General features: G+C 47.1%; 1 protein-coding gene across 3 annotated transcripts in view; it reads right to left on the reverse strand.

Annotated features, from left to right (window-relative positions):
- Positions 1-222: 222 nt before the first annotated feature.
- JPH2 (junctophilin 2) overlaps positions 223-20,380 on the reverse strand; it is a 66,557-nt gene continuing 46,399 nt past the window's right edge. For 2 of the 3 annotated variants that reach the window (XM_044986345.1, XM_044986347.1), the window contains exons 4-6: positions 6,448-7,370; positions 3,741-3,838; positions 223-2,614 (exon numbers count right to left, since the gene is read on the reverse strand). In XM_044986345.1, coding sequence (XP_044842280.1) covers positions 3,758-3,838; positions 6,448-7,370 — 1,004 coding nt within the window. In that variant the 3' untranslated portion in view covers positions 223-2,614; positions 3,741-3,757. Of the gene's footprint in view, positions 2,622-3,740; positions 3,839-6,447; positions 7,371-20,380 lie in introns of all 3 variants that reach the window. The other variant, XM_044986346.1, reaches the window with a different exon arrangement.

Below are 20,380 nucleotides of genomic sequence, written 5' to 3' on the forward strand. Positions count from 1 at the left end.
TTGCAAAACCTGTGAAGAAGGCAGTCCTTGTGAAGAATGAAATGTCTCTCTATCTTTGTAAGACCTGAAAAGTTTATCAAAATATCCTAGTCATTTTTGAAGGCATGCAGTTTGAGGTAAATCTGTTACTTTGCATCTAAAGAAACAAAAGCCCTAAGGGGCTACGTGTGTGTGTGTATATATATATGCATGTAGCCCCTTAGGGCTTTTGTTTATAAAAGCAAATCTACCTACTTTTCTCAGAACATTACTGGGAACAAAGCACATTACTGAGTGCACATCACATGCATACAAACTGGGAGAGAAATCGCCTTAGCATTTTATAAAAGATCCGGTTTTGTGCTTAGAGATAAATAAAGATCTCTTAGATCTCTCAGTCATATACGTGGTTAAAAAAAGCAACAGGCATATTGAAACGGTACAGCTGGCAACTAAGTGCCAGCAAATGGGTCATAAAATTTCAAAGCAACTGAGCCTGGTGTTTACAATACATTTATATTTAGAAAAAGAAGACAGGTTCAAAAAAGATGAATTGCTACCACGCTGTGCTCTGTGAAAGTTCCTAAGAGATACTTCTCTGCTTTCTCAGGGCTGGAACAGACACATGGTTTCCAGACAGGGATCAAATTAATTTCTCCTCCCACAATTAATGTAAGAGCTACTGTGGCAACATTCCTGAGCTAAATATAGTCACAAAATAAACGTGTGAGGAGTGGGGGGGGGGGTGGAGAAAGAGAAAAGAACTATCACTCCTGTTTATCTGATTTTATCTTCAACAACTGATAAATTATACCTAAACTGCACAGAGGATTTTACCCCTGTGTCTCCAATCTGTATTAACCCCCGCACATTTGCCACATTGTATCTGAAATCCTTACAGATTGGCATTTGGAACTGTTCCTCCCTCCCCTTTTATCCATCAGTTTTCTGCCATTCTTTTCTCTCTCTCACGTTCTCCCAGCTGGTACTGTGCTGTGGGACTTCAGGGTACATGAGGTGCATGATCCACCGTAAATACATTTTAAAAATACCGTAGAAATTGATACAAAATACTTATCGATTTTAAAAAGAAAGAACTGTCCGAGCACTCAGTCTCACACTAAACTGTAACTTCATCTGTGCCATCGTTATCTGCTTGTATTGCGACGGGTCAGAGCATATTGTGAAGGAAGTATCTCATTACAAAAGTACAGTCGGACTGTCAGTTTGTAGTTCTTTGTAGGATTATTGCAAATCGCTAAGGCCTCTGTGTCTAGAACACCAGAACACTGCCTAGAATTGTCCCCTCTTTAGTTTATTGCTGGTTAACGCCTATGTGCTGGGTCTTTTTCAGCATGAGGCCCAGATACACTGGAGTCTGACTGGATCCCTTGTTTTGTTTTCTCACAGAAATACCTGAGCTCTTCCATTTTAATGGTGCTGCATACGATTGTTTGAAAAATCCATTCCCTTTTGTTGGGACAACAAGGACAGAAGGCCATGCCTGCAGCCCAAGGATGAGCGAGAGAAGACACTGGAGAGGAGCAATAATGGCATCTCTGTATTTGGAAGCTAGTTGCCTAGTTTAATAGCAACTTACATCAGGCTCTGAATGCAACATTTAAACTGGGGGAGGGGGTTGTTTGTTTGTTTTAAACAAAGGAATTCGGGCCAAATATTTCTTCAAAAATTACAGCTGTGGAGTAATTTGCTGCAAAATGATCCTAACTGCTGGTGTTGTGGACAACTCTCAGCCACAAGACCCAGTGTGTGGGTGCTGCATAGTCCGTAAGCAGACATAGTCTCCATCTGCTAGTATTTACCCACTCAAGTGAAACAGCCTCTGATTAGCCTATCTGTCAAGCATGTACAACGCAATGCAACCTCCCTACTGGTTCTTCAGCAGCAGTAGCATGTGTGATCCAGCTATCGGGTCTGAGGATGCTTGCTTGCTTTACACTCAGCCCAATTTCAGTTGCCCCTCAGCAGGAAATTATTACGGAAGCTGGGAGAGGAAATGCTTTTGGTTTCTTCACCAATGACTTCCAAGTATGGGTTCCCTCAAGGCTATGCCTTGTTAGTAAATAATTTAACTCCATTTCTGTAGCAGCAGCGGAAGCAGCCTAAGGCTTTTGCTAACAGTGGATTGATAATACTCTGGGATTTAGTGGAGTGGTTGAACATCCCCAGCTCTGGCCTGGCTGTTATGAGTGTTCCTGGCTAATGTGTGCATTGTATTATCTCCTTGCGTTTACTGACATTCTTTGGGAAAATCTCTGACACGGAGTCAATCAAGGGAGTCAAAGAACACAGGGCACTTAAGTGTACATGCTTCTACAACTACAGATAAATCCCTCTTCCCTGGCACGATCAGTGACTTTGGTGAGAACACTTTAAGGCAATGGCTAGTTCCTAGAAATGAGGAAGGGTTGCAAAAATCCAGGCTTCTTTTTGTTGGACTGGAGAGTCACCCGCAAACTGGGAGCAGTGATGCTAACCAGATAATCTGAAAGCTTTATTTTAAGGTTCATGTTTGTGGTGCAACTTTGGGTTCTAAAGTCCTCCTCTTTGATGTTTCCATATGTCCAAGAGTTTAATCCCTGCCAAGGTCCATGGTCTACATCAATGGTAACACCTGTTCCGGGCAAAGATCAATGGAAGAGTTAGTGAAGAGCAATATGTACAACCATTCCTAGGTATGTTGTATGAAAGCATGAGGAGCTTCTGGTCAGAGGGAGTGTGCTAGGATGGCATCTCCCTTTCTGCCTGGATCCTTTATAAGGGAGGAAGCTGGGCTCAGTCCTTAAGACCGAAACACATGCTTCCCGTGCTGCAAGTTGTCTGTGGGCAGATTTGGAATGAACTTGAAACCAGGCCGCTAAGAGCTGCTGTTTATCCTACTGCAAAAGGCAGTAAAGACTATTAATGTATTTCCCCTCACAGGTTTCATTCACACCGTTGGAATAATGATTAATACATTAAGCTAAATAAAGCAGAGTTTAGCTGAGCTGTTTTAGCTACTGGTCGTCCCAACAGAACGGGAGCTTGAGTCAAACTTTGAATGGGCATGAGCTGAAGAAGGGCCTGTGAGCATTAATTCAGGCTTGAGGCCAAGTCAGGACTAAGATTAGGGTGCAAATTCAATAGTTTCCTTGCACATTTTCAGCCCAAGATGATAGAAAGCTTGTGTGAATTTATGAGAGATTTACTGTTTGGGCCTGTAGCGTCACAGGGACTGCGTGCAAGATTTTAATGCCACCAAGCCTAGGCTAAACCTTCATCCCCATTCTGTGTCCAGACCAGTCTCTGATCCGTAGTTTAACCCTTATCTGAACCAGGCTAGCTCTACCAATGCTGGAAATCTTACTCTGTAAGTCATGCTCATCTAACTGGGGTGGGGGAGCGAGGTTAAAAGTAGATCATGTGACTTACACTCAGCCAAAACAGTTCCGATGTGAATGTTGAAAAACGAAGTCCCACCCCCATGAAAAAACAACTGACCAAGAATTCTTCAGCTAATATTTTTGATAACACATTTGAGAATCCCTATTGGTTTGCAAACTAATTGCAACAACAAAAAGAGGCGACACTTATTGAATAAATTATTGGCTGTGAATTATTGGTGCAGCCGGCAAAGTTGGCCATTTTAAAAAGAAAGAAATTGGAGTCTTTCTTTAAGGAAATATTCAAAACAGGAGCAGGGAATTTTCTCCCACTGAACTCATTCCACTCTTTCATTTCCATGTATATGTCGATCTTACCTTGACTGAGGGGCACATCATGTCAGAAAATGTACAAATAAGATGGCCAGACCAATATTCAATAAGATGACCATGCAGATCATGATTGTGTTAGGTCCCTAAGGGAAAAAAGCCAAAGCAAAGTATTAACCACCATGATTCAAATGCAGACATAGCTACAGTTCCTTGAGCTACCACCCAATTCAAAAGACACTTTGAAACCAATTTCTTTCCAAAATGGGTGCCTAAGTTTAGACACCTAAATAACTGGCCTGATTTTCAAAAGTGCTGAGTATCCAGCAGCTCTCACTCTTGTTCTTTGATTAAATCTTCTTCGCTATCTGACCAGGCTGAAAAGACCATGGCAGTCACTCTGGACTTGTGCAAACAACTAGTATAATTCATTTCAAGTTGTTTTTCAAAATTCCATTGCCTCTGCCACAAATTGTCCATGTTTGCAATGTTGCTGTTTTTAAGAAGAAAAACATACTTTATTTTTGCTAGATTGTCTTAATGTGGGACTAGAAGAGAAAATAGCATGTTGAGAAAAGAAAAGCCATTTTCTTGTGATATTGATTTTCCGTCGTCGTTTTATTGTATTATTTGATGCTCCAACACTGCCATGGGGTTGGGTGAAAATTTTAATTTCCTCGTAGGTGGAGAGATAGATGAAGCACAGGCTTATTTTACACACCCACATCTGGTGTGTGAAAACCATTCCAGGAATAGAGAGAGACAAAGGAACATTTTAAATACAATGTTGGACAATAATTTTCTGTGTGACAATTTCTTTTTCATCCAGAGGCAGGACTGGCTGTGAAAGTTACTTTGGGAGAAAAAACAAACAAACCCCTCTTACAAATGGCTATGGGACCCAAAAGGGAACTGGATGCATGGAAATGATTACACTGCACAAAAGCCAGAAGTTGTGGATCAATTTTGGTCCCTTTAGTGTCGCACATGTGAATTGCATAGCTAGACTACAGCAGCAGTTGGGGTTACAATGACCGGGGAAAGAAAGGCCATTACCTGAACTGGGGGAGGAGAAATGAGCTGCTAACAAAGGTCATCACATGGAATGCATATTACTTTCAGGCTGAAGAGTAACTGGATTCCTTCTCAAGGGGGCACTTTTATACAGTAACCTGAGGTTGTAACGATCAGTCACCCTCACATGCTTGTCATCAGGGCCACCTCAGACTGGATCAGAATAACTTTTAAACTTCTGTCTTCAAGCCATGAGCCCAAACCACAACCCCAGATTCAATTGCCCCCGAGACTTGGGATCCTGATCTGCTGGCCAGCCCCTTTCTCTCTTAAACCTGGCATCAGAACACAATCAGGAGCTTCAGGGAACATTCAGATCCCAATTTCAGGGCAGGGGCCTGTCCCACTATTAGGGAGGAATGATAGTCCAGTGGTTAGGGTGGTAGCCCGGAGCACAGAAAACCTGTATTCAATTCCCCACTCTGCCACAGACTTCCTGTATGACCTTGGCCAAGTCACTTAGGCCAAGATTTTCAAAAGCAACTAATGACGCTGAGTGTCTAAAATTTGGAGAGCCTAGCTTGAGATACTGGAAATAGGCCTGATTTTCAGAGGATGGGTGTTCAGCACTTTCTGAAAATGAGGGCCCTTTACATTGTCTCAGGTTGAGGCACCCCAAATTGAAGCACGGGAAATCACCAGTTACTTTTGAAACTCACAGTTGGTCTCTCTGTGCCTCAGCTCCCCATTTGTAATAACACAGAGACATTGGGGAGCTAAATATGGTAAAAAGATTTTGAGGCGCTCAGGTACTATGGCAACGAGGGCCATAAAAGTACCTTAGATAGATTATGTGGACAGGGGTTTTGTGAAGTGGGCATCTGTCCACTAGGCCATTATGCTGGCTTTAGACCACGGCTCTCTTGATACAGGCCACCAACCCACCTGGTGGTAACAACAGCTTTTGATTAGGAAGAGGTAAGCCAGTGAGGATCAAATAAGAACCCACCCTATCAATCACCCCTACCTTGAGACAGAAAGTCAAACCCAAACTTCATATGACAATCAAAACAATTAATATTTGTAACAAAAGATTCCAAGCACCTCTTTCCCCTGAGACTGGAAGCAGAACTATCTTTAAATAAGATGAGAAACACTATCTTTGTGGTATTACCAGTCCAGCCTAACCCTGGGAAAGCCACTTCTTATGAGGGTTCCAGCCTAATTTCTAGGTCATAAAAGTTTGAAGAAGCCTCTGAAACTCTAAGTATCTAAACCTTCAGACCCTTTTGAGGTTCACTTATTAATATTCTCTGCCTAGTTGTTCCAGATACAAACCAGTGAACTGGAGCTGAAAGGTCAATTCCCAATCTCCTGAGCCATTCTGTCGCTAGCAGGAAACCTTGCATTAGGCATGGATAAAACTATCCCAGAGATCTTTCATAGTTTCATAGATTTTAAGGCCAGAAGAAATGCTGGGGCATCTGGTCTCATCTAAAGTTATATTAAATTTAAATTACCTCGAATTAACCAAGATACTGGCAAGATGCTTCACCAGAAGTTGAACTCTCAAACCAGCCTTCCAAAGTGCATGTGCAGATTTTGTACCCACACTTGCACATGCAAATTGGTGAGAGGTGTGCAACCACCCCAAGTAAATGCACAATTTCAAAGGCGGCTTTGAAAATCTGGCCCCACATGCATAAAATTCCCATTCTAATAGGCTACCATGCAACATCACCTCTTCAAATTCATCCACTTCCTGTGTCACTGCTTCAGGGGAAGGCTCCTTCTTAGCTACCACAGTAGGTTCAGGTTTAGCCAGAGCCTTTGTCTCAGTCTTTTGCTCAGGCTTGGCTTCAGTTGCAGCTTCTGTTTTCACGGCAGCCTTGTGCTCGGCTACATGGTTTTGCTTCAGCTCTTGTTTATGTTTGGGCTCTGGTGCAGGCTGCTCTGGTTTAGATTCTGCTTTGGGCACTGGTTTCTCTTCAGGTGCTGGTTCCTGCTGAGTGATGGGTGTACCTCCCCTCCTCTGAAGTTCTGCTTTGTGCTCAATAGCCCTCACGTCAGTTCTTGGCTCTGGGGAGACCGACTTGGTAGGTGATTTGGGGACAGGGAATGGTTCTTCCTCAAAGTCCAAGGGGGGAGTGACTGGGGAGGTCCTCACTGCATAGCTGTGATAGCCTTGGTATAATTCAACATCAGGTTCTTGCACTATCCTCTGAAGGGGCTTGATCTCCATCTGGTCTGCTGAAGTCCTGGTATTGCTGAGCCGAATGGAGTTCTGTGAGGCAGGTCTGCTGCTGGTTGCTGCCTTCTCCCCAGGTGCCAACAGTGCATGGGATGGTGTGCTGGGCCTACTTCCTGTGAGGCTCCCGTCTCTGCTGTGATCCCCATTCCAGTTGCCTGGGCTGAGGAAGCCATCCCTCTGTGAACTCTGCTTTGCCCGCTTTGCCTCCGGTGGCGTTCCAGCAGGACTCGGAGATGGCATTCGGGCTGGATTTTCCTTGCGGTGGGCAGAGTCTTTCTCGTGGAGCTGAGGGCTTTCTGGAGGGGTTGACGGTGGTGGCGATTTGGTTGGTAGTGCAATCGCTTCCATGTTCGCCACATTCTCAACATTCTCAATGATCTCCTGGAGCAGCTTCCTCTTCTGGTACTCAGGGCCTGGAGGAGAAGAAAGGAAGAGATGTTTAGCATCCTCTATGAGTAGTTGGCCACCTTCTTGGTTCTCATGAGCTAAAGGGTCTACGTGAACACATGCTTAAGGGCCCCTTCCGATCCTTGTTATCATGTGAGAACACAAAGGACCTACTTTTTTGGTGCTCCATGACCTGGCAACTGTTTTTGAGGGTGCAAGTTTGTGCCTGCATAAAACTGCACCTACATTTTTGTGTCTGCACTTCACTGCAGGTGCAAATACTACACATCAAATGACCTGATTTGTAGGTACAAACAGGAAGTTAGATTCTCTCTACTAATATGCATCACAGACCCAACTTTGCACCTCCCTAACTAAATATCCGAAAATCAGGAACAGAGGGTTTTCAGAATCATAGACATTATAGATGGGAAAGATCCTGTAGTCTAGTTGGATTGGCCGGGATTGCTCCCTTCAGTTAGAAGCAGGACCTGCTCACAGATTGTAATGTCTACATTGTCACTTTGCCAAGATACTAGCCTAGGATAAGGTAAATGAGAGAGACAAAGTGGGTGAGGTAATATCTTTTATTGGACCAACTGCTGTTGGTGGAAGAGAGAAGATTTTGAGCTACACAGAGCTCTTCTTCAGGTCAAGGCAAGGTAACTCACTCTGCATGTGCTGGTTGGTTCCTGCAGGCCTCCTGCCTGAACTCGGCATGTGCTGTTTCTGACATGGACTCTGTATAAAGCACCAGGTTCAAGTAACTAAGCCTTTACCTTAAAATATTCTGAAGCCCACTTATGGGGATTGTCTAGTTCCATGGGAGATGATCTAGGTCAATAGCTTGGATGTGACCCAGCAGGAAGCTTGTGTACCACCCATACTATATTTTTAAGGACAGCCCTGATTTTATGGGTTCATCCTGTGTTCTGCAAGGCCAGTCTGATACAGGCACCAGTCGGTGATTCAACACATTCTTATCTGAAACCGACACACAGACCCTGCAGGGTTCCCCTGAAAAAATGCATAATATGCAGAAAGACAAGAAGGTTCTTCCCACCTAGAGAATATTATTGTATTTCATTCAAGTTCCTCCCAAACCAGCCTTTTGTTGCATTTCCCAGCAGCTAAACAGTCCTGCTGCATTTCTCTGAGTGACTTAACTAGCTGGGACTTTTACTGAAGATGACACCCCGTTCCGGGTTAAAGGATACACTGAAAAGCCCAAGAGAAGATTCTTTCCCTCTCTGTTAATAAACCTGTCAACTAAAGAAAAATCCCTGCTATTCTAGGGAGAGGGAAATAAAAATTCTCCCATATACCTTTGTAGCTCCTTTCACTCCTTTCACCCAAGAAGCAAAATATTCTTTACAAACAATCAGTATCACAATCGCAGCTCAGTCGAAACACAATGAGGTAGCTGCTGTTCTCTCCATTACGCAGATGGAAAAGCTGAGGCATAGAGATACAAGGTGATGTTCCCAGGTCACACAGTCAGTCATGTGAAGAGCTGGAATAGGATCCCAGAGTCCTGACTGTGCAGAGTACATACCCATTGGTTTGTACTTGACACGGCTCAGCTGTGCCTTGACTGCCGCTACTAGCATGATGACAGCAAGTGCAGGTATGTGTACACGCGCAGGAAAATCAGTGTAGACATAGCCTCAACCTCATCTTCCTGTCTTTCTCCAGATCCCTTCACTCCCCTCCTTCTGAAACAAATGTGAACGTCTCTCACTCTTCTGTTCTTTGTTCTAGTCACTTGCCCTAGAAATTTGTTCCATGAATTGATTTCCCTTTGCCTGAAGAAAGGACTTTCTAACCCGCTCATGTGAAAAGAGCCAGGTTGGATTTTCTTCACTACATCTAAACTCCTACAATCACAGTATGTTTTCAGAAGAGATTCACCACACATTGGAAACTGACACTTATCTCTATCTCTGACGCTGCCCTTCAAACAGGCAGCTAAGGGAAAACCGAGACAAGGAGCTATAGGTCAAAATAAAAAGTCATTCCCTGGTTGGACTTCCCTGCACCTATACAGGGAAAGCCAAATGAGTCATCCAGGCAAAAGGGCCTGTTGTGACAGCCAAGTGCGTAGATGAAGCCTGGCTATAAGCAGCTCCGCAGACCTGTGCAATGTTCAGCTCAGTGACCTCTGGCATGGAGATCCTGTTCAGAACAGCAGAGCAAAGACCCATCACAATTCCACAAGGTGACTCCAGGATTTAGATTTCACTCTGACATCTGACCTCATCTGACTTGCTGGTGTCAACACATCTTAGATTGTTTGCCCATCAGTAAATCTTTGCTTCTCGGTAGCCCTGCACAAAGACTGCACAGCAAGTCCCCACCAAACAAACCTGCTTATATTTTGAAGTACAGTAGTACAATCTAGCCTCTTTAAAACAAAACCAAACCCTACCAACCCAACATGCCCTGCACACGCTTCTCCCTGTGGGGAGATGATGAAAAAACAAACAAATAGATGCGTGGCTACATCGCTTAAAGCACTGCTGGAAGGTACTATACCAGGGGGCTGAGTGCAGGAATCTGAACAGAATGGGGTAGTCGTTGGCCTATGCCAGTTGTCAAAGGGCAGCAGGCAAAGGTGAGGATGCAGGGATGGTACTTTGGCCCCTGGTCTACAGGAGGGTGGTTATTGTTACTGATATAACAGTGGTGCCTAGAGGTCCCAACTGAGACCAGGGCGGCATTGTGCTAGGTGCTGTACATACACTTGTAAGAGACGGCCACTGCCCAAAGCACTTGCAGTCTAAATAGATAAGACAGACAAAGGGTGGGAGAGGACACAGAGGCATAGAGAGAGGAAGTGATTTGCCCAAGGTCACATAGCAGTTTAGTGGCAGAGCCCTAGTGCCTTATGCAGGAGACCACGTCATGTTCCCACTGGTTGCAGCTTCCTTCCACTCCACATGGTCCCAATCCAACACCCCTGCTAAGAATCCTTCTGAGAGGTGGTGGAGAAGATGGAGCCTGTTTCGTCTAGTACAATTGCCAAAAAATCCTGCCTACACTAGAGCAAACAACCCGGATTTAATTAGAGGTGGGTGCCTAAGTGAAACATGTCTGTGGCTATTCATCTGAGTAAACGACTCTATTCAATCTGAGTTCACGCCCCTTTTGTGGTCACTTTCTGCCAAGTATTTCCGCAAACAAGTGTGCTGGCAGAGACAGTGAATTTTAAGGGACTATTCAAGCACATCATTCATGTAAAGCAAATTTTACATTTGTAATCCTGACTATTCAGACCAGAAACCTGGTTCCAAGAGCTCTGCTTAGCCGGTCAGGGAACAGAAATACACCAGGGGTCCAGTTTGTGTTGTGAACATCGAATACAACATGCTGCCTGTGACTGATCAGCAGAGCAAGAACCACTGGCAGGAATTACTTGGCGAAGCATTTTGAACAATGAATTTGTCAAGTGTTTGTCCAGCACCGAGCACAATGGGGTGCTAGACAGTCCACAACAGGAGCACCTACGTGCTGTGGTAATACAAATGATCAATAATAATTCGAGCTAATCTTAAACTGCAGTATGGGAACAGACCGAGGCAACACACATTAGAACATTATTTGCTCTGAATTAGGCTTTTGGCTCCTGTTCAAGCCATGCCACCTACATCTGTCTTTGGGAACAGCATCCCTTGTGTGGTTCTGCTGAACCTGAGAGCTTCTGGGGAACACAGAAGTATGTAGCAGAGTATGTGCTCCAAAGGAACAGGCCTTTCAGTCGCCCTGCAGTGGACTATCTAGCCCAGGGGTCAGCAACCTTTCAGAAGTGGTGTGCCGAGTCTTCATTTATTCACTTTAATTTAAGGTTTCGCGTGCCAATAATACATTTTAAACCTTTTTAGAAGGTCTCTTTCTGTAAGTCTATAATATATAACTAAACCATTGTTGTATGTAAAGTAAATAAGGTTTCAGAATGTTTAAGAAGCTACATTTAAAATTAAATTAAAATGCAGAGCCCCCCGGACTGGTGGCCAGGACCTGGGCAGTGTGAGTGCCACTGAAAATCAGCTCGCGTGCCGCCTTCGGCACCGGTGCCATAGGTTGCCTACCCCTGATCTAGCCGTTCAATCTCTTTTTCTCCCTTCCCCCAAGTATTAACTGAGGTTTTGAGCCTGGCCTGGAAGTTGATTGACTCCCGCTAAAAATCAGCGGGGTGAGCAGTATGCTGCTAACTCTGGCCTGTATAGGGTGACTCCTACCAAAGGTGGGGGGTAGGGGAGAAGTATAGGATTTATTTTAGCCACCTTGCCCTGCCTGCACGCTCCTGTCAATCATAAAGAGACCCATTCAGGGCCATTTATTTCTGGCTGCAACTAGATTATTTGGAGGCCATTCCACCAGTTGTTCAGTCTCCTCAAAATAGCGCTCAGCAGCCTCCCCGCCTGCTTTGGGTTCCTCGCCTCTCAGCTGGTGCCGTGTTCTCCCTCTGAATAATTCACAATCTCACAAACATGCCGGCACTCCCCGCCTCTCTCACTCGCCGGCGTTTGCTCAGCCTCTGCCTTGTCGCCTGCCTCTGAGCGCGACATTTCAGCGAGGCCCTTTCCCTGCAGATTTTTGCCCCTTTTTGTTACACCTGTGATACTGGCTGGGACTCCGTGCAGAATACTCACTAAAGGGCTGATGCGATTTGCACTGGCAACATAGGTGCTCTTTTTGCACCCGTCTAAATGAACTGCAGGTGCAAATATGAGCACTTTGTATTTCTAACTACTTGAGTGGCACCCACAAAAGAGGGGCAGCCCTCTTGGGGTATGTCTTCACTGCACAGTTACCAAGGTCCCTATCTGGGTTTTAGCCCAATGCCCCCAACTATCCACACAAAAAAACCTCTGACCTGTGTTTGGAGGTGCTTTAAGTCTGGGCTGGTTGGCCCGGCTGAGAGTGTGGGTTTTACCTGGGTGCTTCACTCAAGCTGGAAACTGCTCACTTTGTAGTGAGGATGCAGGCAAAATCACTCAAGAAATGACAGTCCTCCAGTTCTTTCCCACGATTTCACCCAGAGGATAGACAAGTTCTCACGCAATTGACATAATTAACTTCGAATGACTCCTAGAGCCTCTCAGCACAAAGAAAAAATGGTTACCTGCCTTTCATAACTGTTTTTCTTCGAGATGTGTTGCTCATGTCCATTCCATTCTAGGTACGCGTGCCTACATGTGTGTGAACATCGGAGATTTTTGCCTTAGCGGTACCGGTAAAGCCGGCTGTAGCGCCCTCTAGAGTGCCGCACTTATGCCACGGTATATCCTTACATCATCTCAGTTCCTTCTTGCCAACAACTCCGACCAAGGGGCAGGAGGGCGGGTGGTGGAATGGACGTGAGCAACACATCTTGAAGAACAACAGTTACGAAAGGTAGGTAACCGTTTTTTTTCTTCTTTGAGTGCTTGCTCATGTTGATTCCATTCTAGGTGACTCGCAAGCAGTATCCATGGAGGTGGGCTCAGAGTTCACCGTCGTGCAGCTTGTAGTACAGCTCTGCCAAAGCCGGCAGACCTTTCAGGAATCGCCCCTGCTGGGTCAGTGCATAGTGCAACGCGAATGTATGGATGGACAACCAGGTGGCGGCCCGACAGATCTCTTGGATCGGCACCTGTGCCAGGAAGGCCACCGAAGACGCCTGTGCTCTAGTGGAATGAGCCATCACAACCACTGGTGGGGGTACCTTCGCCAGCTCGTAGCACTGCGGATGCACACCGTGATCCAAGACAAAATTCTCTGGGCTGACTCCTGGCAGCTCTTCATCCTGTCCGCGACAGCAACAAACAACTGCATAGGGAATGGCCACATTCTATCGATGTAGAAGGCCAGCGCCCATCTGACATCCAGTGTATGCAACCTGCGCCCCTCATCTGATGCGTGAGGCTTTGGACAGAGGACTGGTAAGTAACTGTCCTGGCCCATGTGGAACTGGGAAACAACCGTGGGCAGAAAAGCCAGATGTGGGTGCAGCTGGACCTTGTCCTTGTAGACCGTATAGGGCTGCTCCGACGTGAGCGCCCTGATCTCGGACTCCCGCCATGTCGACACTATAGTGACCAAGAAGGACGCCTTCCAGGGAAAGAGCAGGAGGGAGCAGGAAGCTTGGGGTTCAAAAGGAGGGCCCATGAGCTTCAAGAGCACCAGATTCAGGTCCCACGGGGGAACCGAGTCTTGGACGTGCAGGTACAGGCACTCTAGAGCTTTCAGGAATTGTGTTGTCATGGGATGGGTGAAGACAGACCTGCCCTGAAGCGGAGGGTGGACTGCAGAAATGCCCACCAGGTGCACCCTGACCAAAGACAGCGACAAGCTCTGGAGTTTTAGATGCAGCAAACAGTCCAGGATGTCCTGCAACGAGGCCTCCTCAGGACGAACAAGCTTATCCAAGGTCCAACATGTGAAGCGCTTCCACTTGGCCACCTAGGTAGCCCTGGTGGAAGGCTTCTTGCTGCCCAGCAGGACTTGTTGGACCGCTGCAAAGCACTCTCGCATGTCCATGCTTAGACACAGAGCAGCCACGCTGTCAGGTGCAGTGACACCAGGTTCGGGTGCAGCAGATTGCCGTGGTTCTGGGATCGCAGATCCGGACGGAGAGGTAACTGCAATGGGTCAGCCACCAAAAGACTCAGCAGCCTGTCGAACTAGTGCTGGTGAGGCCACGCGGGGCAATGAGAATGACGCATGCTCTGTCTTGCTTCACCTTTAGCAGGACACTGTGGATAAGCGGCACTGGTGGAAAGGTGTACATCAGTGCTCCCGACCACTGGATCAGGAAGGTGGCCAACAGGGAACCCTTGTCCCCTTCATATAGGGAGCAGAACACGTGGCACCTCCTGTTCTGCCTGGACACAAACAGGTCCACCTGGGAGTCCTCCATCGTCGGAAGATCAGGTTGACCACCTCTGGATGGAGTGACCACTCATGGCGAGAGGAGGTCCTGCTGAGGCAATCTGCCACGATTTTCCTGGTTCCAGGTACATGAGTGGCCACCAGGTGGATGGTGTTCTGCACAAAAATGACCCAGAGGCTGAGCTCCACTTGACACAGGGCCAAGGACCTGGTACCGCCCTGCCTATTGATGTAATACATTGCGGCCATGTTGTCCATGAGGACCTGCACCACCCTGCCTTTCAGGTGGGACAAAAATGACTGATAGGTCTGGCGCACCATCTTGAGCTCCCTGACGTTGATATGAAGAGCTAAGTCGTGCTGCATCCAGCAACCTTGGGTGCTGAGCTCGCCCACGTGGGCTCCGCAGCCCAGATCTGATGTGTCCAAGACCAGGGTGAGCAACAGTGATGGGTACACAAAAGGAATCCCCCGCAGCACTGACTTGGGGTCTAGCCACCAGTTCAAGAGCGAGAGGACACGGTCCAGCACAGTGACTGCTCAGTCTAAGGGATGCCTGCTGGGAACATAGACCGTTGCTAGCCACATTTGCAGGGGTTGCAGATGAAGCCGGGCATGCCTGACCATGTATGTCCACGCTGCCATGTGGCCCATCAGCCGCAGGCAAGTGTGGGCCATGGTGATCGGATGTCTCCTCACATGGGCAATGAGATCCACCATGGCCTGAAAGTGTGTTTCCAGAAGGAAGGCCCGGGAATCGAGAACCACTCTGATACACTCTATGCACTGGACCAGTGTTAACGTGTGCTTTTCCATGTTTATCAACAGGCCCAGGGCGCTGCAGGTGGAGCATACCTGATCGAGGCTTCTCCGCACTTGTCACAGAGACCTGCCCTTGATGAACCAGTCATCAAGATACGGAAAGATCTGAACCCCCCGGCATCTGAGGTAAGCTGCTACTGGCACCACGCATTTCGTGAACACCCTGGGGGCTGAGGAGAGGTCAAAGGGTAACACCGTGAACTGGAAGTGGCATCCTGCCACTATAAAATACAAGAACCATCTGTGTCCTGGGAATATGGAGACATGGAAATAAGTGTCCTTTAAGTTGAGAACGGCGTACCGATCCCCCAGATCCAGGGAGGGGATAATGCAGGCCAGGGAGACCATATGGAACTTAAACTTCTTGAGAGACTTGTTGAGGCCACACAGGTCCAGGATGGGTCTGAGGCCCCAGTTTGGCCTTTGGGATTAGCAAGTATCGGGAGTAGAATCTTCTTTCTTCCATGTCCCGAGGAACCACCTTCACAGCCCCCAACTGCAGGAGCTTGTCAACCTCCTGAACCAGGAGTTGCTCATGAGAGGGATGCCTGAAGATGGACAGGGAATCAGGGGGGTGGGAAGGAGGGGTATCCACAAACTCCAGGGTATAGCCCCAAGCTATTATGTCCAGGACCCAGTGGTCCAAGGTAACCCGCGACCAGGACGAGTGGTAGGGAGAAAGGTGGTTGAGGGAAGGATGGGCAGGATCCAGCCAGCTGACTGGGGAATTGCTCTTGAGTGCACCCTCAAAATGATCATTTTTGGTCCCCCTCGGGTGCTTAGCAGGTCCGGGCTGGGCTGGTGAGAGAGAGGAGGAAGGGCGGCAATGGCTAAACCCGGTGTCCCTTCTTGCATGCCCAACGAACGAAGGATAGCCTTAGTGTCCTTCAACCCGTGTAGCCTGGTGTCCAGCTGATTGGAGAAGAGCCCAACTCCATCAAAGGGGAGGTCTTGAATTGAGGCCTGCATCTCCTGGAAAAGGACCGCCATTTGGAACCAGAAGCTGCATAGCATAACCACCACCAATGCGACAACCCTCGCTGCCAAGCTGCTGCGGTCCCTTCCTCTACCAAGGTACCAAACTCCTGAGCCTGACCCTGAGGAAGGGAGTCCTGGAACTTCAGGAGGCTGTCCCAGAGGTTAAAATTGTATCGGCCCAGAAGGGCCTGGTGGTTCGCCACCCAAAATTGTAAGCTTACTGTTGAATAAATTTTTCTGCCAAATAAATCAAGTTTCTTGGCTTCTTTGTTCTTGGGGGTAGTGGTAGGGGGGAATCTGCTTTTCCTTCTCGTTGGCTGCTGACACCATCAGTGAGAATGGGGGAGGGTGGGTATACAAGCACTCGAAACCTTTGGCTGGCACAAAGTACTTTTTCTCAGCCCATTTCGAGGTGGGTAGGATAGAGGATGGGGTCTGCCACAGAGCCTTAGCAATCTTGAGGACCCCATCATGTACAGATTGGGCAATCCGGGGGAGCGTGGAGGCCAAGAAGACATTGAAAAGTGTGTCCTCCTGCTTTGCCATCTCCTGCACTTCCAGCCCCAAGTTCTCGGCCACTCACCTGAGAAGGGCTTGGTGTTCTTTAAAGTCATCTGGGGGGCTGGCCTTGGAACGTCCCACGACTGCCTCATCTGGAGAAGAGGAGGAGGCCCTGGCCACCAGTGGAGGCGCCGAGGGCTCGGCAGCTGCTGGAGAGGGAGGTTTGGGGGTGGGCGCCGTATACTCCACATCAACCTCAGAGCGAGCTTCTGGTACTGGGCCTGGTGCCAGTGGAGCCGTCGATCTTCGCTCCAACACAGCCACTGATGCGTGCTGCGAAGGAGGCATTATCATCACCAGAACTCCCCAGGCTCTCCAATATGGCCACTGTGTTGACCACTGGCCTTGCTGCCACTGAGGTGCCATGGACAGCAGAGCAGTTTCCGGTGCCCAATCCCATCATGGAGACTGAGGCAATGGGCTGAATTGGGCCTCTGTACCAGAGGAATCACTCTCCAGAGACTAGGGAGGAGCCATCGACTCCTGTGTCTGCTTGCTGTTTGTGGCTACCGGTGAGTGTTGGCCACACGTAAGTGACCGGTTGTTATACTGGGGAGAATGGTCTCAGTACCGGGGAGAACTGGCATTGGGGGGAATGGTGCCGTGGAGACCAGTAACACAAGGGGGAGCAGTCCCACACTGCCGGCGAATGAGACCGACATCTAGATGCGGGTTAGCAAGAGGCTGAACTGTGCTCTCTCTGCACCTAGGTTTGGGATGATGATGGTGCAGGCAGGATGGTGGGTCTCATTCTGCTCACCAGAGTCAGTGACGGACCTTTAAGAGGGCTAAGAGCCCCAGCTGCAGAGGCATGCTCGTGTTGCTCTGGAGAAGGTTAGCAGACAGGCCTGGTCTCTCTACTGTATGACCCCGGGCCTTGTTGCTTGGCGCCGGTGGGCGCTTCTTTGCTTTCTTTTCCAGCACTGGCGACAGCGAACGTTGCCAAGAGCAGCTGGGCGCTGGTGGTGCACTGCGCACGGAGGCCGAAGTATCCAGTGCGGCCTGCACAGAGGGCTCGGAAGCCGGGCAGACAGCGGACTCCATCAGGAGAGCCCTGAGGTAAATGTCCCTGTCCTTCTGGATGTGAGGCCAAAAGTTCTTACAGATTCAGCAACCCTCTCTGATGTGTGATTCCCCCAAGCACTTAAGGCAGCTGTCGGGGAAGTCACTCACAGGCATAGGCCTGCCACAGACCAAGCAGGGCTTAAACCTGGGAGCTTGGGGCATGCCCCGCTTGGGACGAAGTCCCCGCTGGGACCTTAACTATCAGCTAACTATGCACTTAACAACTACTTAACACTAACTACAATCAAACAAAGGCCTGAAGGGAAAGTCCAATGGGAGAAACCACTAGCTCTTGACAAGCAAGAGAGATGCTCTGACTGACCACCATGGGCAGTAAGAAGGAACTGAGAGGGCGTGGGCTGTCAGTGCCTGATAAACCGTGGCATGAGCATGGCACTCTAGAGGGCACTACAGCCAGTCCTTCGTGTACCCCAATGCAAAAATCTCCGATGGCCGCGCACATGGGTGTGCGCACACCTAGAATTGAATCAACGTGAGCAAGCATTCGAAGAAGAACCACGGGATATGCCCCCAGGGATGCATGGTCAAGTGCAGAACCAGTGAGGACACAGTAACATAGGTGTAGCTTTGCTGTGGGGATGCTAACAGCCAGGCTAGGCTAATCTGGGTGCTGAGACTTGCATCCCAATCCCAAAGCTAACTCTGCAGTGAAGACGCACCCTTGGGAACGTAGCTGTGTAAGTCCAGGACTCCTCTCACAAGAGCTGGGCAAATAGATTTTTCAGTTCACTGATAGTTCTGAAAAATCAGGACAAAAATTGTTTCAAGTCTACCCAAAAATGAAATTTTTGGCGTTTTCAGTGAAGCAAAAAGTTAAAAAACAAAAACAAAAAAACATTTTTGCTTGAAAGAAATATTTTGGTTGACGCAAAATGAAACATTTGGTTTCAAATCTGAGCAGTGCTTGTACCTTTTTGCATTTTAAGAAAAATAAGACAAAAATGTTGCAATAAAAAGTCATTTTGACTCCCAAAACTCAAAACATTTCAGTCTGAAAACATTGACATAAAAGGTTTTGACTTTTTCAAATTTTTTTCCATCTGAACCAAACTGACAAAACAGACATGAATTTGCGAAACTTTTGCGAGCATTTTTCACCCAGCTCTATTTTGCACCCATAACAGAGGGGGGAGGATTCATCTACGATGAGACATCACACTGCCAGATGTGTGCAACTGGTCATGGCCTGAATCCGGAGGATACAGCACTGTGAATAGAAATGACTGATGTGTCACGTGATGAGTCATGGGAGTTACTGCCATGGGTTGAAACCATGCAAAAGAAAATAAATGACATTTATTTTCTCTTTTGTGTACATGTGATTTCTGGGTCTTTATTTGATCCCCATAAACTCAAGTCTGCAGATAAACTGGAGGTTGTTGTATTATTTAAAAATCACGTACTTAAAATAAAACTCAGTGAAAGAGAGAGGAACATCCTGACTTAAGAAAGATTGACATGAAGGAATTCCATTTGTATAACACTTGGTTGGAATTTGATTGCTAGTGGGCCAGATTCCCAGTTATGCTACGTTTACGCCCTTTTAAACTGGCAGAGTGGTATAAAGGGATTTGCGTGTAAATGAAAATTCAGACCATTACAGTTTTGTTTACAGATGCATGTTTTCCTAGTAGTGTTGTATCATTTTGCTTTTCTGTACTCCACTCTCTCAATAAAACATAATTTGCATTAAAAAGAGAGCAAAAGAAGGAAAACAGGAATTCTAATAAAATATTAGAAGATGCAAGAATCTGATGTGACTCTAAATTCAAAAGGCATTTAAGCTGATTCAAGCATTTGAGGGGAGGCCATTTTGCAAAGGGTGCACAAATTACATCATGGAATCACCACAGATGCAAAGAAATCTAAATATATACTTAAAAGAAAAACCCACACTGGGAATTCCAATTTCCTCTTACATGCATGCTATAAATACCCTGGTGTGTGCTGGGTGAATTGTGGAACCATAAGTGACAGCTGACAGTCTCATGCTGGGATCAAATGAGCTATTGTTAACTGAAGTGTCACATGTTGGCTCACACACATGCCAACGTATGATGGTGCTTCCCAGCTTAAAGCCAGCTACAACAGAACTGACCATGCTTTGGGTACCCAGGAAGTCCTCCCACAGAGTGATGTATCTCAGCTATAGCCAGGGACCACAGAAGTCTGCAGGGAATTTGGACAATATCAGTGGGGATTTTTCTCCTTCAACCTGCAGAATTTCTGCGTTGGAGAGGAGCAATTTTTCTTTCCTACTGTGTGTCCTGTTTTCATGTTAATACCAGAGATCATTGTAATCCTCAAGGTATTCAGATCAAAGGAGAAGTAAGCATCACAGCCTACTGGTTAATGAAGGTGGTTGGGTGTCTGGACACTTGAGGTCAATTCCCACCTCTGCTACTGATTTCCTGTATTATCTTAGGCAAATCACCTAGCCTCTTTGTAAATTCAGGCACTGAGAGGTGGACTGACTTGCTTGAGGTAACAAAACAAGTCAGGAGAAAGATGTCAGAGTTAGGACCGCAAGTTGTCTGCACTAGCCACTAGATCTGCTCCCTCAGTCGACGAAGTCAGGTTTACAAAACTTAAGAAGAACGCATTTCCAGTTGGCTGTAGTTAGGGAAAGTTCCTGGCATTTATGATCAGGTTCTAGTAGTAAACATCACATCTATTAACTCCCTAATGCTCCATCTCCAGAAATAGCCTCCCAAGT

Source organism: Mauremys mutica, chromosome 13 (genome assembly GCF_020497125.1).
Source record: "Mauremys mutica isolate MM-2020 ecotype Southern chromosome 13, ASM2049712v1, whole genome shotgun sequence".
NCBI lineage: Eukaryota > Metazoa > Chordata > Testudines > Geoemydidae > Mauremys > Mauremys mutica.